The sequence below is a fragment of the Gigantopelta aegis genome, chromosome 10 (genome assembly GCF_016097555.1).
Source record: "Gigantopelta aegis isolate Gae_Host chromosome 10, Gae_host_genome, whole genome shotgun sequence".
NCBI lineage: Eukaryota > Metazoa > Mollusca > Gastropoda > Neomphalida > Peltospiridae > Gigantopelta > Gigantopelta aegis.
In genome coordinates this window covers 34036468-34055989 of record NC_054708.1, presented here as the reverse complement: position 1 = coordinate 34055989, position 19522 = coordinate 34036468, and the positions used below count along the sequence as shown (strand labels likewise).

At 39.2% G+C, this 19522-nt stretch overlaps 1 protein-coding gene across 1 annotated transcript in view; it reads right to left on the bottom strand.

Moving 5' to 3' along the window:
- Nucleotides 1-717: 717 nt before the first annotated feature.
- LOC121383231 (homeobox protein Nkx-2.5-like) overlaps nucleotides 718-19522 on the bottom strand; it is a 27693-nt gene continuing 8888 nt past the window's right edge. Inside the window, exon 2 of the mRNA XM_041513124.1 lies at nucleotides 718-1898. Within this exon, the coding sequence (XP_041369058.1) occupies nucleotides 1309-1898 (590 nt within the window). The 3' untranslated portion in view covers nucleotides 718-1308. The remainder of the gene's footprint in view (nucleotides 1899-19522) is intronic.

The window sequence follows — 19522 nt, the reverse complement described above, 5'->3', positions numbered from 1 at the left end:
TGGAACAGAAAAAGTTTATATCTTTTAACTATATTTACAGAAGTTCGCCAAGTATATCCATATAATATATAAATAGATAATACTTAGATATTGTATACTATTGATATAATTCTGAAGTGTTGTATTTATCGACACAAACACAACTCACAACATGTACAGTCTACATCAGGAAACATACATGAAAATATTAATATATCCAGTTCACAGTTATGATAAATAAATAAACTACCAGAAACAGTGTGCAGTCCATAATTCAATAATCCACTTGGACAATTTTAGCAATTTAGGCACTAACTTCCAACAAATTATATGGTAATTATATAATTGAGATATTATTTTTTTATATAAAAACAACATGCAATATCCAACGAAGTTTGCTTTGTTTAACGACAATACTAGAGCACATTGATTTATAAATCATCGGGTATTGGATGTCAAACATTTGGTAATTTGGACATATAGTCTTAGAGAGGAAACCCGCTACATTTTTTCCATTAGTAGCAAGGGCTCTTTTATATGCACCATCTCACAGACAGGATAGCACATACCACGGCCTTTAATATATCAGTAGTGATACACAGGCTGGAACGAGAAATAGCCCAGTGGGCCACCAACGGGGATCGATCCTAGACCGACCGCGCATCAAGCGAGCGTTTTACCACTAGGCTACGTACCGCCCCATTCTAAAACGAATGAAGAGAAGAAGAAAACAACCCATAAGAGAAAAGGTTTAATTTATGTTAGATTTGCTGGCTAAACAAATCTGAAATAAAAATATGAAACAAACACGCAACGCCTGTAGCCAAGCAAAGCGCAGAAAAAGTAACCTTTGCAATCATGTTGACGTACACGTCATTTTCGCAGTCGTAAATTGTTGTGAACCCACACACAAAGAAAGGCAACGAAAACTGTACACAAGTACATTTGTTTTTGGTTAAGAGGCACATGCGCAAGTATCATACACATTTACATAAACCTACTGCCTCGACGTCTTGTAAAATGCAGAAGGGGAACCGAATGTTCTGCTCTCCCGACAATCCGAAACGGAAAATAAAGTACGCACTCGGTGTCTTTTCACATGATACGGACAAAACTGTATCGCATTTTCTGCCCTCCTTGAATTCGAACATAAATCCGTTCCGTTTGTCACGCTCACGATGAGCTACCTGAGCTGTGTAAACTGTTAGTTTCGTATTTCGTATAACGTTCTATCGCCGACTGCTAAATACGTCATAATTTTCCACGGGTCAACTTCGCCGTCTCTGGTGCATCAGTTTGACTCCACTACCACCACCACCACCACCACCACTACCAGGAGCGAATCCCCTGGTGGATGGGCTGCTGCACGTAGCCCTGCTGCTGTATTTGATTCACCTGCGTCATGTGATTCGACACGCTGTTGTACGCTGGACCAGAGTAAGCGAAAGGGTTAACATTGTAAGGGGCGGAGTAGGGCGTGTTCATGTTCTGTCCCATGCACGGTTTTCCGTCCCGCACCAACACCGGAACCGCCACGCGGCGCGGCGGCTGCATGGCCGATAACTCTAAACTCTTGTCCTGTCTCTGTCTTTTGCACTTGTAGCGGCGGTTCTGAAACCAGATTTTCACCTGCGTGGAGGTGAGTTTGAGCATGTTGGCCAACTGTTCTCTCTCCGGCGCCGACAGGTACCTCTGTTGTTTGAACCTGCGCTCCAGCTCATAGACCTGCGCCTGGGAGAACAAGACGCGCGGTTTTCTCTTCTGTCTCTGTTTGAGGAGCTGGCACTCGCTGGAACTCTCCGAGCTCGTCGACGACGTCTTCGTCTTCTCAACGTCACTGGATGACGACGTCGTCGTGGTGTTGATGCTGCTACTCAGCTGACCTATCTCCAGCTGCTGGTGCTGTGTGATCACTGGTTCTGGAAGTAAACAAAACATACATAATCACTAGTGATAGCACACTGGTTCTGGAAGTAAACAAAACACAAATAATCACTAGTGATTATCACCACACACACACACACACACACACACACACACACACCAAATCACTAGCTATAATACACTGAGTTTGGTACAACACGCACACAGTCACTAGTTATAATGCACTGGGTTCAGAACAACACATGCAGTCACTAGTTATAACACACTAGGTTTGGAACAACACATACAGTCACTGGTTATAACTCAGTGGGTTCGGAACAACACACGCAATCACTAACTCTCTCTCTCTCTCTCTCTCTCTCTCTCTCTCTCTCTCTCTCTCTCTCTCTCTCTCTCTCTCTCTCTCTCTCTCTCTCTCTCTCTCTGTAAGAGAGACGTTCACACACTAATGTATTTATAAATACATAAAAAAAAAAAAAAATTTAAAAGCAAAAATAAAATTGTAGTAGATGTACGTATGTACATATGTATATAGTTTAATTGTTCGTATTAAACTGCAAACGCTATGCATTAAGTGTTAAACATTTGTTTTGTTTAATGACACCACTAGAGCATATTGATTTATTAATCGTCGGCTATTGGATGTCAAACATTTGGTAATTTTGACATATAGTTTCCACTAGTAGCAAGGGATCTGTTATATACATCATCCCACAGACAGGATAGCACATACCTCTGCCTTTCATATACCAGTCGTGGTGCACTGGCTGGAACAAGAACTAGCCCACCAACAGGGAACGATCCCAGACCGACCGCGCATTAAGCGGACGCCTTTACCACTGTGTTACGTCCCGCCCCATACAACGCAGAAACGTCTCGACTATGAATATGTTATTACGTGTGTTTCAAGAACGGACGAAAAAAGAAAAAAGAGTGATCGGCTTTAATCCGGCTTCATTATTAGTGCGACATGGTATCTCAACAAGTCTATCCACAGAGTCAAGTGGCTGGATGAATGCGCGAGAGTGCTTAAACGGGTAGCCCGCCATTAGCCGGGTGTGTAAACAGCCAGTATGATGCATGTCCCCTCCCAGTTATGACAGGCAGAACACGACCAGACACCAGCAAGTCTAAGATCCAGTCCTCTAGTCAAACACTGGACTTGTTGAAAAGCCTGGTACCTCTTGGCACGTCGCACACTGGAGCAGAGATTAACAGGGTATGGTGGAAGAAAACGTGTAGGGCGGGCGTCTTCAGAGAGGCATGGTAATTCGTGCATTTGTTTGAGAATTACACCGTGTATCTTATGCCGCTTATTATGTGTGTGGTCTGGTATAATGTAATTACATGTATATGTTTATTATAGGGTGTATACTACCAAATGAAATCCCACAGACAACAATAGTAACATATGCGGCTAAAACTCCTACCTGCAGCGTAGCAATCGACATAAACACCACAGATATAAATACTACCACCCCTAATCCTTAAAGTGAATAAGAAAAAAATGGGGGTCAAGTTGCTCATTTCAGAGATAATGGGTAGCGTCTATGACTAACCTAGTTCCGCACAAAATGTTAGTTATTTTTTGTACAGGTACATACATGTTTCAAGCACAAAGCTACTTGACACAGAGGTACTAGATTAAATAAAATAGCATACATTTTTTGCCCAGATGAAACTGGACTTGAGGTGTTAACTTCTCTATCAAAAGTTGGGTGCACCTCGAACTTTGACCCAACCGGAAGTTATTTGGTTTAGTACTACCGTCACAATTTACAGTGAGGGATACAATTCTATGATTACAAATGCATGTACTAGTAGTTGTTTTACTGGTAAAATAAAATAATTAATTAATAAGGGAGATGGACTCTAAGAGGGATGGGCAAGTGAAAAGGTGAACGGACAGACAAAATGAATTGATGGATGGATGGATAGATAGATGGATGGATGGATGGATGGATAGATGAATGGATGGTTTATGGATGGATGGATGGATGGATGGTTTATGGATGGATGGTTTATGGATGGATGGATGGATGGATGGATGGATGGATGAATAGGTTATGGATGGATTGATGGATGGATGGTTTATGGATGGATGGATGGATGGATGGATGGATGTATGGATGGATGGTTTATGGATGGATGGATGGATGGATGGATTGATGGATAGTTTGTGGATGGATGTATGAATGAATGGTTTATGGATGGATGGATGGATGGATGGATGGATTGATGGATGAATTGATGGATGGATGGATGGTTTGTGGATGGATGTATGGATGGATGGTTTATGGATGGATGGATGGATGGATGGATGAATTGATGGATGGATGGATGGATAGTTTATGGATGGATGGATGGATGGATGGTTTATGGATGGATGGATGGATGGATGAATTGATGAATTGATGGATGGATGGATGGATGGTTTGTGGATGGATGTATGGATGGATGGATGGTTTATGGATGGATGGATGGATGGATGGTTTATGGATGGATGGATGGATGGATGAATTGATGAATTGATGGATGGATCGATGGATGGTTTGTGGATGGATGTATGGATCGATGGACGATCAAATTTAATGGAATATGGCTCATGATGGTTTTTTATTTTTTGTTTTGTTTTGTTTATTCTTTTTGGGGGCGGGGATTTTTTAATAATCATATAATTACAATTATAAACATTTTTAATACGATGATATCACCTGGACTTTAATCATATCAAAAATAATAATTAATTATAATAATAATAAATAATAATAATAATAATAATAATAATAATAATGATAATAACTAAAATACAACGAAAACTGTATTTTATTCGGAACATAAATGATTCACCAACATTTATTTTAATATCGGACTGATAATTATATCTCGCAAAATGAAATAAATACAAATACTGTTGTTGCGCGTGCTGTCCTTGCCCAATATTAGTATAAATGTTGTCGTGAACCATTTATGTTCCTAATAAAATACAATTTTCATCGTGCAATATCTTCTCTTTTTTTTAAAATCCAAGCGGTATCATCTTATCAAAAACGTATTAGCTACAAATATATTAACAATCAAATAACACACCTCAGACAATAAAAATATAAATAAAGAAAGTATCCCAATATTATGTATCAGAACACTGGACTCAAGTCTTTGCCTGAAGTTTTTATTTGTGGAAGACTAATGGCCCCAACAGCCTCTACCTCCCCATGATCCAACACGCTTATGGTTGCAATTTAATAATTCCTTACTCCAGTGTTCACTAAATAAGTGTAATATTTTATAAAAGTTCACCGCGTTTTAACTTGAACTTTTCTAATAATAACCTGACAGAGCCGGAGGGTGGACAGTGACAATGGTATCACTTCCTCTGTTTAATCCTCGGCCCGGGTGGTTTCGCGCCAGAAGGAAGGAAGCAGACGATTATGCAAAAACGCCCTATCCGTTTGCCGGCTAGTTTCGTGGAATATCGCAAACATTTGGTTATCTCGTCTTGGTACTGCGTGTCGGTGACGAGACCACATAAATCTTGACAGCAGGGAGTCCAGTCAAAGAGATTCGGTGACCAGAGCTCCTGTGGTGTGGGATAAAGCACCAACAATTCGTTTGGTGGCTCTTCCAAAAAAAAAAAAAAAAAATGGAGAAGAGATTATTACAAATTTTATGCGTGGTAGTGGGCCGGTTTTTTGTTTTGTTTTACTTTGTGGGGGGGGGGGGGTAGGGGTGGGGGGAGGAGCTCAAATCCCTACACATGATCTTTAGAAATGTTAAAAAAAAAAAAAACGCAGTGCATTTTGGAGAGAGGTATGAGGTCTTCCCTCAGATATTTTTCAAATTTATGTCTAAAGAAACAGAGTTATTATAAAGACTGATGTGGTTTTTTAAAAGTTGTTGCAAAAAGTGTTTTTTATCCGACTAATTGGAAAGTATTTTGGACAGAAGAGAACACAGATATTAATAAAGGTTAATACTGAAAATAGAAGGCCACAAACGAATTCAAGTCTTTTAACTGATAGTAAATAAACAAATGTTACAATAAAATATAGCTTTACAGCTGAAAATGGAGAGAGAGAGAGAGAGAGAGAGAGAGAGAGAGAGAGAGAGAGAGAGAGAGAGAGAGAGAGAGAGAGAGAGAGAGTATAAAACTGATGCAGGATACACAATACATGGAATAATAAAAAAATAACGATAAAGAGCTGACTTTTTAAACGAATTCAACACATTTTTTTTCTCACGGCTATTGTAATGTCGTAAATGACATGACAGTAAGTACATTCTGCAATATTGCGTTTTCCCAAAAGTAATTTTTGCGATTACGAATAAATGGAAAATTACAACGTTGATAAGAATATATATTTTCAAAACCAATTGGGGTTTTTAATTACCTAAATAAAATAATGTAGAACCACGTGTACGAAATTTAATTGTTGGTGGGATCAACAATATTTGCCATTTTAAACTGGTTAGCCTACTTTTTTCAGTATATTCAAAACATAAGATGCACTATCCCACAGACAGATTAGCACATACCATGTCCTTTGATATACCAGTCGTGGTGCGCTGGCTGGGACGAGAAATAGCCAAATGGGCCCAACAACTGGGATCGATCCCAGAACGTCCGCACGTCAGACGTGAGTTTTACCACTGGGCTAAATCCCGCCCCACTTCTTGCTAACAAAATAATTTTATGCAGAAAAAAGTTCGACTGAACTGAATTCGTGCTAATGAAACTTTACAGTCTAAAGTAAAATATCTTAACTTTAACTGCATGGTATAAATAACGAATTTGTTTTTTAATACATATAAGTGTCAAACCATTGGGTTATTTCTTGCCCCAGTGCCCCAAAGTTTAACGACACCACTAGAGCACACTGATTTATTAATCATCGGCTATTGGATGTCAAACATTTCCAATGCACCACGACTGGTCTACCAAAGGCCTTGGTGTGTGCTTTCGTACCTGTGGGGTGGTTCATATAAAAGATGTATGTATGTATGTATGTATGTATGTATGTATGTATGTATGTATGTATGTATGTATAACTGATGAACTGTAAATGTTCAACGTTAATAAATGAATTGATATAATATAAAAGATCCATTGCTACTAATGGGAAAATGTAGAGGGTTTCCTCTCTAAGACTATATATAAAAATTATTAAATGTTTGAAATCTAATAGCCGATGATTACCAAATCAATGTGCTCAAGTGGTGTCGTTAAACAAAACGAACTTCAACATTTTTGTAAGTGTCAAAGATTAAAAAATACTCGTTAAATTTAAGTTTATCTATGACCCGCATGACCGTGGAAACAAGAGTCATTACCTAACACAAATACTAAACATCCCTTAAACATTAGTCACTTCTGTGTTTATATTTATTTACGCTTCGCCGCTGAGAAGTAGAAGTATATGCGACAACGAATAAAAATAATATAAATGACTTTTCAATGTATTTCTTTTTCTAAATGACGACAATTGTGTTTTTGAAGGGATGTGCTGAAAACGAATTACGTAGGGTATGTCAGCATTTTTTTAAAACTACATTCATCCGTTTTTTTCCAGATAGACTCTAAAACTCTTATCCAAAATGCATTACCTATAGGATATTTAAAAAAAAACATGAATGTAAAAACTACCTTCTGTACTTGCCTGAAAAAGATATATATTACTTATTTCAGTGAAGTATAATCAGAAATATTTCTATATCAGACCCAACACCTTTAAATTAAGTCAGCTATTTAACTCCTCAAAAATATCAAATATAAAGAAATTATGTACATTTATTAATTTGATTAACGACGTGTTTAAAAACATTTTTTTTTTTTTTAAGTTACTTATTTGTGAGTTTGATTATATTACCTGTATATTATTGTAGATAATAGGAGGGAAGCAGAAATGTTTTATACATTTATTATATAAAATAGAATTATATTTTAAAGGGACATTCCTGAGTTTGCTGCAATATTTCAGATGTTATTGACTAACAGAGACATTTTGAAAACTGTAATTACATATCAAATATATTTTTCTGCATAAATTATTAGTGGCTGTATATTAAACGTGTTTCTGGTCGTTCTAATATTTGTACTAGGTTATATTTCATTTTATTTCCTAAAAAAAGATTTTTTCGTACGTACGAAATTATTTGAAGACAAAATCCAGTTTGGGCTTCTTACAAATATTAAGACGACCAGAAACACATTGAATATACAGAAACTGATATTCTAAACAAGAAAATATATTTAACATGTAAGTTTAATCGTAGAACTATTTTATTAGTCGGAAACATCTTACAATGCAGCAAACTCGAGAATGTTCCTTTAAAATAAGAATAGCCAATACTTTTGGAATCGAATGTCATTCAGTTACTTAAACATCTTTATTTGTTAAATTCACAAAATGAATGAATGAATGAATGAATATTTAACTACACCCCAGCACAAAAAACACATACGGTTATTATGTGTCAAACAATGGTTAAATATATACATTTATTATATAACATTTAGTGAAATATCTTTAAAAATCAGTGAAATAAAAGTGTTATCAGTCACTCAGTGACAATAATACATTTTAGAGTGACAATTTCACTATTTCACTCTAAAATGTGTTATCGTCACTGTAGAAAGCTGGAACTATTTTGCTGTTGACATTTTAAAAAATAAAGGTAAATTGCCAAAAGTTATATAATAAATAGAAAATTTCATGTTTTTTGTGAAGTTTGCAAGTTTGCAACTTTCATGTTTCTTGTGAAGTTTGCAATCATATCACACTCGTCGCGCAAACGCGACTCGTGAGATATGATTGCAAACTTCACTCGATGAGATATAAATCATATTTGACCCAAAAAAAACCCAGAATATCCTCTATATATACATTAAGAATAAAAGTTATATAATAATATAATTGTCCCATATTACCCCCTGGAGAAACCATATTTCTCTTCCAGAACTAGGACTCTGAAGTTGGGTACCTTTTACTTAGAATATTATTTGACAAGCATTTTACACTGTTACATTTACAATATACAACAAGACAATTAATATATAAATAACACTATTTTGCGGAGAAAAGTTAAAAGCAAATTCATTTTATATATATATATATATATATATATATATATATATATATGTGAACAGATAAAATGGTGATAGGAGAAATGAATAACGGAAAAACACGTCTATATTAACGGAAACGTTTCTTACATTTCAGACTTACAGCAACCGACATCACTTTATTTCTCATACACAAATAAAATTCCTGTGACATAAATAAAAACATAAATAAGACTAAAGAGTCCGGAAAGGATGAACGATAATAAATTGCGTGCGGCTCTTTGCCGTTGCCAAGAAGTGGTCTAACATCAAACGGTAATGCGCTGAAAGGATATCTAAATTGCGTTGTCATGTTTAATTGAGCTGAGGGAAGTTTAAACGTCTTTCTTGTCGCCAGCAGTTAGGAATTCATAATTTCATTCAACAACTGTCTTTACTGATGTTCATTTTAACGGAATTTCTACATTACTTTACAAAAATGTACAACGCACTGCAGACCATACGTCATAATACCTATGTACTTAAAGAGTAAAAGCGCTACATATAATATCTATGATGGGTTATTTTCCTATCTACTTTTTATGTTTAGAAAAGCAATCAGTAGTGTACATGATCGTAAAGCACCTTATTATAACAGTTATTTATTTACAGAGCGGCGTGCAGATATATTCGGTGACGGGGTGGAATGCTATGATCGTAAAATACCTTATTATAACAGTTATTTATTTACAGAGCGGCGTGCAGATGAATTCGGTGACGGGGTGGAATGCTATGATCGTAAAGCACCTTATTATAACAGTTATTTATTTACAAGGACGGTGTGCAGATGAATTCGGTGACGGGGTGGAATGCTATGATCGTAAAGCACCTTATTATAACAGTTATTTATTTACAAGGACGGTGTGCAGATGAATTCGGTGACGGGGTGGAATGCTATGATCGTAAAGCACCTTATTATAACAGTTATTTATTTACAGAGCGGCGTGCAGATGAATTCGGTGACGGGGTGGAATGCTGTGATCGTAAAGCACCTTATTATAACAGTTATTTATTTACAGAGCGGCGAGCAGATGAATTCGGTGACGGGGTGGAATGCTGTGATCGTAAAGCACCTTATTATAACAGTTATTTATTTACAGAGCGGCGAGCAGATGAATTCGGTGACGGGGTGGAATGCTGTGATCGTAAAGCACCTTATTATAACAGTTATTTATTTACAGAGCGGCGAGCAGATGAATTCGGTGACGGGGTGGAATGCTGTGATCGTAAAGCACATGGGACGTTTACTCAGTGAAGGCAGAGTAACTCAGCGAGCAACTCAGATTATGTTAAAGTCACTGCACCTACTTCCTGAGATACTTTTGGCATAAAATGCATTTGAAGCTGCTGCAAACACCATGACAACTAGACACTGATTGGATTTACCGGAAGTGATAGTTTAAGGAAATGGTTATTTATAATTTAACAGGAAAAAGGCTGTAATACTCAAAATTATTTTACACTCATAACAAGAGTTAGTGTCTTTAAAAAGAAGAGATATTATCATAAGATTAACATAATGTATCCTTTTTTTTCTTTCTAATTGCTTGCGTCTTGCTACCAGTCAAAACCCATCTAACAATTATGACATCAATCTTACATCAAGCCTGGCTTCCTACGTTATCTATCACCACCTTTTTTCTTCATCTTTTACGATGGGTGTAATTACGTTAATAGATGTTGTGACTAGATAACATCGCTCATACATCTCGGGAAGTCTCCGTCTTCGCACGGAACACACGACTCGGCACCGAAAACCTCCGTGTTCGCTACGTTATGCGCCTTCGTTTTATTTTTTTGGCGTTTCATCTCCAACATTTGGACTTGATTTTCCTGCGCCTATTAATCAACAACGGGAGCCACGGGTCGGCTCGGGTGATTGGGGAACAAGCCCATCTTCTAATATGATTTTCATGTAAGATTTCACGGGTTAATTGTAAAAAGCTGGAGGTCGCGCGAGTGATGTATTTATTAACGGCCTACTAGGAAGCCCCCACCACGCTCGCGGTGCCCTTGTGTTGCACCGGAAAGATGGTCGAGATATCGCGAGCCGCGTTACTGAAACGTCATTTTTCAAAACACGAACGTGTGTGTGTCCGGTGCTTGCTTAAAGTGAGCTTTACGTTCAGTACAGTGAAGTTAAACCAGGAGAGTTTAAAGTTTCTTTTGTTTATCAACACTATAGTACATTAATTAATTAATCATCGGCTATTGGACGTCAAACATTATGGAGTTCGCCGATAACAAATATTTCAAATATTAACCAATAATATCTCTCACAGTCATCACACGGATCTAAACACACACACACATGCACACATGCACACGCACGTACACACACGCACGCACACGCACAAAAACATACACACGCACGTACACAAATATACACATAAACACACACATACACACACACACATACATACACATACACACACCACACACACTACACACATACATACACATACACGCACACGCAGACACGTACACATACATACATACACGCACATACATACACATACACATACAAATATACACTTACAGATACACATACACACACACACATACAGATACATACACGCGTACACACACATACATACACACGCATGCACACATATACATACACACACATACATGCACACGCACACATACACATATACACACATACACACACATACACATATACACACATACACACACACACACATACACACACACACATACACATACGCACATACACACACATACACACACACACACACGCCGATAACAAATATTTCAAATATTAACCAATAATATCACTCACAGTCATCACACGGATCTAAACACACACACACATGCACACACACATACACGCACACGCACAAAAACATACAAACGCACGTACACAAATATACACACAAACACACACATACACACCCATACACACACACACATACACATACACACACTACACACACACTACACACACATACATACACATACACGCACACGCACACACGTACACATACATACATACACGCACATACATACACATACAAATACACTTACAGATACACATACACACCACACACACACACACACAGATACATACATGCGTACACATACATACACACGCACGCACACATATACATACAAACGTACACACACATACATGCACACGCACACATACACATATACACACATACACACACATACACATACACACACACATACACACATACACACACATACACATACACACACACATACACACACACACACACACACACACACACACACACACACGTTATTCATTATCTGCTGGTTTAGGTAGAATATTGTTTACTACTGAAATAGGTATTACGGCTTATTGATATGTTTAATTCTTCTGATTATTGATAATAAAAATAAATTATAAAAACCCTGCTAAACTATATTACGATTGCAAAAAAAAAGCACAATACACGCGCTCTTCTCTAACAGGAATGCTTTATTTTAATAAAATCTCTATTTCGTTTTCTTTCGCCGAATTTAGATGAAAGAAAGAAAGAAAGAAAGAAGTGTTTTATTTAACGACGCACTCAACACATTTTATTTACGGTTATATGGCGTCATACATATGGTTAAGGACCACACAGATTTTGAGAGGAAACCCGCTGTCGCCACTACATGGGCTACTCTTCCGATTGGCAGCAAGGGATCTTTTATTTGCGCTTCCCACAGGCAGGATAGCACAAACCATGGCCTTTGTTGAACCAGTTATGGATCACTGGTCGGTGCAAGTGGTTTACACCTACCCATTGAGCCTTGCGGAGAACTCACTCAGGGTTTGGAGTCGGTATCTGGATTAAAAATCCCATGCCTCGACTGGGATCCGAACCCAGTACCTACCAGCCTGTAGACCGATGGCCTAACCACGACGCCACCGAGGCCGGTGAATTTAGACGAACACAAGACGAAACAGACATCTTGAAATTAAAAAGTTCTGAAATAAAAACATCTGGCTCAAATATGGTTTTAAAATGCAATTAAATGTTTTTAATAATAGGCAGATTTATCTGTTTTTGATAACGGACGAAAATATACACATTAAATTTGTTTCTGTAACGAACAAACACATACACCTATCTTATATTTCAGACGATTAATTGTGCAGGTATCTGCCGGTGTTTGGATCTGTACCATATTGTATCACAGACAAACAGACAGATAAATTATTTATTTACGTGTATGCAGATTAAAATACAGAAAGACAAAGGGTTAGTTGTTAGTGGTTAGTGGTTAGTGAGAGAGAAGAGGGTGTAGTGGTATTTACACCTACCCACTGAGTCGTTAAAACTCGCTCTGGGTGGGAGCCGGTACCGGGCTGCGAACCCAGTACCTACCAGCCTTATGTCCGATAGCTTAACCACGACACCACCGAGGCCGGTAATGGACAATAATCCACGTCAGTAATCGACGGAAAGACAAAACAGACATATGCATATGTATTATAACATATTTTATTATTATTAATTTAATTTTTTTTCAATCTATACGTTTGTAATAGACTCGCAATTGTATAGTTTCTATAACACATAATAACAAACATATTTAAAATGTAGAAGAAAGAAATAAAATTTAAAATTACAAATACATAAAATGTGTCATAAATGAACGGTCATAATCGAACTTTAAGGAGAGGGGAGGGGGAGGGGGGAGGGGGGGGCTTGTAAGTTAGCACTCGTTAACCGATCCTTTTATTTGGTATGTGCAATACAATATGTTTTTATCAGTGGAGCAGTCTCCAGATTAACCGGCGTAGGTGGCGTCGTGGTTAAGACATCAGACCATAAGATACAGGGTTCGCAGCCCGGTACCGACTCCCACCCAAAGCGAGTTTTAACGACTCAGTGGGTAGGTGTAAGGCCACTACACCCTCTCTCTCTCTCTCTCTCTCTCTCTCTCTCTCTCTCTCTCTCTCTCTCTCTCTCTCTCTCTCTCTCTCGTTAACCATTAACAACTAACCCACTGTCCTGGACAGACAGGCCAGATAGCTGAGGGGTGTGTGTGTGTCCATGGCAGCGTGCTTGAACCTTAATTGGATATAAGCAGGAAAATCAGTTGAAATGAACATGAAAAATGTCTCCAGATTGTTGTGTAACTAAATAAGGGTTCCTGTGTGTCTTCCCCGGGACACTAACTAGTCAGACTGAGTCAATATTCCATATTGGATGATCGATCATCTGGGATTAATCTAATGGATTGAAAGACGATAAAGGGAAGGTTTACAGGGTGTATGTAGTTTAAACAAACACCACGCTCGGCGCTGCGATGGATACATTGTCTGGGGGGGTTGAAATCTGGTAGGTAGGTACTGGGTTCGAATCCCGGCAACTATAATTCAATTATTATATTCAATTCAATTGTTTTATTATATGTAAGGCCATAAGCCCATATATACAAGAACTCATATATTGATATATTTTGGTAGTACAAGCTGCATCTTAAAATGAACGCCCTGCTTGGAATATGTTTCAAAGGAAAGGAATATTTGTTTACCGACATATCTTAAACCGTTGGTGTCCAATTCGCGGTTATTGCGCCACTTGATGTATGGGTCTTTTATATGCACTTTCCCTAATACAAGACAACACATTGCACGACCTTTGATACCCTATTTGGGATGGGGGAAATACCACTGTGCCTCAGTAGAGCGCTTTACCACTGACGTACATGGGCAGCTGTGTGGCCACTGCGCCGATTTCTCTCCCACTAACCAATAACAACTAACTGTTAACCCCCTGTCCTCGACATTTCATTTCAACTAATATCCAACTAAGGTTCATGCACGCTGCCCTGGGCACACACCTCAGCTATCTGGGCTGTCTGTCTGGGTTAGTTGTTAGTTGTTAGTGAGAGAAATAATGGTAAGATGGTGCAGTGGTCTTACACCTACCCATTGAGTCGTTGAAACTCGCTCTGGTTGGGAGCCGGTATCGGGCTACGAACCCTGTACCTACCAGCCTTATGTCTGATGGCTTAACAACGACACCAATGAGGCCGGTTACTAACCAATATCAACTAAATATTAACCGGCTGTCCTAGACAGTTAAAGTTTGTTTTGTTTAACGACACCACTAGGGCACATTGATTAATTAATGATCTGCTATTGGATGTCAACAAACAGCTCAGATACCGGGAATATGGGCCCAGAATAGCGTGCCTGATCCTTACTTGGATTATAACCATGAAAATCAACTTATCATAGATAATAAAGATACAGGTACTTTGCATAATAAATTTTCCTTCTTTATTTCGTGTTTTGAGGTCATGAAGTGGAGAAATTATTTTGGTTTGGCGGGGCGGAGGGTGGGGTGGGTTTTTTTTTTTTTTATCGTGTCTCTTCTCAGTTACGATTTAATCGTATAAAAATCCGGGAACTTTGATCAGGAAAAGCAGCAGCAATTAATACATAGTATACCTGAGTCGTAACACACGGTATAAGTAAACAGCATTAACATGTAAATGTTTTTCCATGACGGGCCGTGTGCGTTTTACTTCAGGAGCGGGTATTACATACTCGTAAAGATGGCACTTAAAAACCGGTATACTGGAGAACAGTGAAAACAGAACGCGGAGGATGAGATACAAACAGGCCTTAAAGGGACAGTCCTGAGTTTACAACCATTGTAAAATGTTTCCGACTAATAGAGCTTTTTCGATGACGTAACATACAAATTAAAAACATGTTCTTATTTAGAATATCAGCGTCTGTATTTACAAGGTGTTTGTTGTTGTCCTAATGCTTATAGTAGCCCAAACCGGATTTTACCTCCCAATAATTTCGTACGTACGAAAGAATATATATCACGAGCTAAAGTAAAACCTTGAGTGCTACAAACATTAGTATACGATCGCAAACGCATTCGATATACAGACACTGGTATTCTAAACAAAAAAATTTATTTAGTATGAAACAGCAGTCACCAACAAGGCTCTGCTATCGCAGTAGTCGCCAACAAGGCTCTGTTAACGCAGTAGTCGCCAACAAGGCTCTGTTAACGCAGTAGTCTCCAACAAGGCTCTGTTATCGCAGTAGTCGCCAACAAGGCTCTGTTATCGCAGTAGTCTCCAACAAGGCTCTGTTATCGCAGTAGTCGCCAACAAGGCTCTGTTATCGCAGTAGTCTCCAACAAGGCTCTGTTATCGCAGTAGTCTCCAACAAGGCTCTGTTATCACAGTAGTCTCCAACAAGGCTCTGTTATCGCAGTAGTCTCCAACAAGGCTCTGTTATCGCAGTAGTCTCCAACAAGGCTCTGTTATCGCAGTAGTCGCCAACAAGGCTCTGTTATCGCAGTAGTCTCCAACAAGGCTCTGTTATCGCAGTAGTCGCCAACAAGGCTCTGTTATCGCAGTAGTCGCCAACAAGGCTCTGTTATCACAGTAGTCTCCAACAAGGCTCTGTTATCGCAGTAGTCGCCAACAAGGCTCTGTTATCGCAGTAGTCGCCAACAAGGCTCTGTTATCACAGTAGTCTCCAACAAGGCTCTGTTATCGCAGTAGTCTCCAACAAGGCTCTGTTATCGCAGTAGTCGCCAACAAGGCTCTGTTATCGCAGTAGTCGCCAACAAGGCTCTGTTATCGCAGTAGTCTCCAACAAGGCTCTGTTATCGCAGTAGTCGCCAACAAGGCTCTGTTATTACAGTAGTCTCCAACAAGGCTGTGTTATCGCAGTAGTCTCCAACAAGGCTCTGTTATCACAGTAGTCTCCAACAAGGCTCTGTTATCGCAGTAGTCTCCAACAAGGCTGTGTTATCACAGTAGTCGCCAACAAGGCTCTGTTATCGCAGTAGTCGCCAACAAGGCTGTGTTATCGCAGTAGTCTCCAACAAGGCTCTGTTATCGCAGTAGTCTCCAACAAGGCTCTGTTATCGCAGTAGTCTCCAACAAGGCTCTGTTATCGCAGTAGTCGCCAACAAGGCTCTGTTATCGCAGTAGTCGCCAACAAGGCTCTGTTATCGCAGTAGTCGCCAACAAGGCTCTGTTATCGCAGTAGTCGCCAACAAGGCTGTGTTATCGCAGTAGTCTCCAACAAGGCTGTGTTATCACAGTAGTCGCCAACAAGGCTCTGTTATCGCAGTAGTCGCCAACAAGGCTGTGTTATCGCAGTAGTCTCCAACAAGGCTGTGTTATCACAGTAGTCTCCAACAAGGCTCTGTTATCGCAGTAGTCTCCAACAAGGCTCTGTTATCGCAGTAGTCGCCAACAAGGCTCTGTTATCGCAGTAGTCGCCAACAAGGCTCTGTTATTACAGTAGTCTCCAACAAGGCTGTGTTATCGCAGTAGTCTCCAACAAGGCTCTGTTATCACAGTAGTCTCCAACAAGGCTCTGTTATCGCAGTAGTCTCCAACAAGGCTGTGTTATCGCAGTAGTCTCCAACAAGGCTCTGTTATCACAGTAGTCTCCAACAAGGCTCTGTTATCGCAGTAGTCGCCAACAAGGCTCTGTTATTACAGTAGTCTCCAACAAGGCTGTGTTATCGCAGTAGTCTCCAACAAGGCTGTGTTAACGCAGTAGTCTCCAACAAGGCTCTGTTATCGCAGTAGTCTCCAACAAGGCTCTGTTATCGCAGTAGTCGCCAACAAGGCTCTGTTATTACAGTAGTCTCCAACAAGGCTGTGTTATCGCAGTAGTCTCCAACAAGGCTCTGTTATCACAGTAGTCTCCAACAAGGCTCTGTTATCACAGTAGTCTCCAACAAGGCTCTGTTATCACAGTAGTCTCCAACAAGGCTCTGTTATCGCAGTAGTCTCCAACAAGGCTCTGTTATCACAGTAGTCTCCAACAAGGCTCTGTTATCACAGTAGTCTCCAACAAGGCTCTGTTATCGCAGTAGTCTCCAACAAGGCTCTGTTATCACAGTAGTCTCCAACAAGGCTCTGTTATCACAGTAGTCTCCAACAAGGCTCTGTTATCACAGTAGTCTCCAACAAGGCTCTGTTATCACAGTAGTCTCCAACAAGGCTGTGTTAACGCAGTAGTCGCCAACAAGGCTCTGTTATCGCAGTAGTCGCCAACAAGGCTCTGTTATTACAGTAGTCTCCAACAAGGCTGTGTTATCGCAGTAGTCTCCAACAAGGCTCTGTTATCACAGTAGTCTCCAACAAGGCTCTGTTATCGCAGTAGTCGCCAACAAGGCTCTGTTATCGCAGTAGTCGCCAACAAGGCTCTGTTATCGCAGTAGTCGCCAACAAGGCTCTGTTATTACAGTAGTCTCCAACAAGGCTGTGTTAACGCAGTAGTCTCCAACAAGGCTCTGTTATCACAGTAGTCTCCAACAAGGCTCTGTTATCACAGTAGTCTCCAACAAGGCTCTGTTATCGCAGTAGTCGCCAACAAGGCTCTGTTATCACAGTAGTCGCCAACAAGGCTCTGTTATCGCAGTAGTCGCCAACAAGGCTCTGTTATCGCAGTAGTCGCCAACAAGGCTCTGTTATCGCAGTAGTCGCCAACAAGGCTCTGTTATCGCAGACATCTTACAGTGGCTGCAAACGCAGGACAGTCCCTTTAAGAATTTCAGTGAAATATTTCAATGTGTTTATTATTTTTTTACTCTAATGCAGGATGGTGGTAATTTTTTTTACCTGATATTAATCTGTGGGGAAATTCAGAATAACTGCAAACTCGGGACAGTCCCTTTAAAGTATTGACACAGTGTAACATTTGATGTGCAGGCTGTTTTGTATTCGACATACAATAGTTGATATATACACTACAGAATGGATGTATATTTTTGTATATTCTTGTAATAGTTGTAGTCGCCGTTATTGGCATATTGTCATATTGTTATTATTTTATGTTATTAGGAGAGGCCCTCTTAAGTTGGATAACTTGTGCCCAATGCATTTGTACCTTATATGCAATAAAATATGTTTCAATCAATGGGTGGAAGACTAAATGACTGCAAATCGCATGCATTTTAATGTAATTTTACATTCATCAATAATCTATTCTGATCATATTTCTGACACTTGGACTGCAAGTATAATACATGTATCATTGTCGTTGATAATATATGTATTATAAACAGTGCTACTAATCTGGAAAAATGTTTTTTTTTTTTTTTTAAACTGAATATTTTAATTAAATCGCGTGGACCTGTTTTTCAATTTCGAATAACAGATGAAATGTCGCTACTGCTGCCAGATATACATTACGGAAATGGATAAAACATTTGTCATAATTTCCGTGTTTTCCGTTTCTGGTCTGGAGCAAGGAAAACAGGCTGATGTCATCTACGGCTCCCTCCCCCTCACCCAACACTTGCTCTACCCTCCGCTAGCATCGCAAGTGTATATTTCTGACGTTCGTCAAGCAATGTTACATCCATCGGCGTTTTTTTCCAATACAAACTGATTTTTCATTATTACGTTTTTATTGTAAAGATAACGCGTACGCTCCAACTATTTTATTTGAAATTCAACAATGCTTAATTAAAAATGTCTCATTTCAAACAAATGCCCCCCCCCCCCCCCCCCCCCCCCCCCCCTCCCTTGGGAAACAAATCTATATCTGTTGTTAGAGCGCTCGCTTTA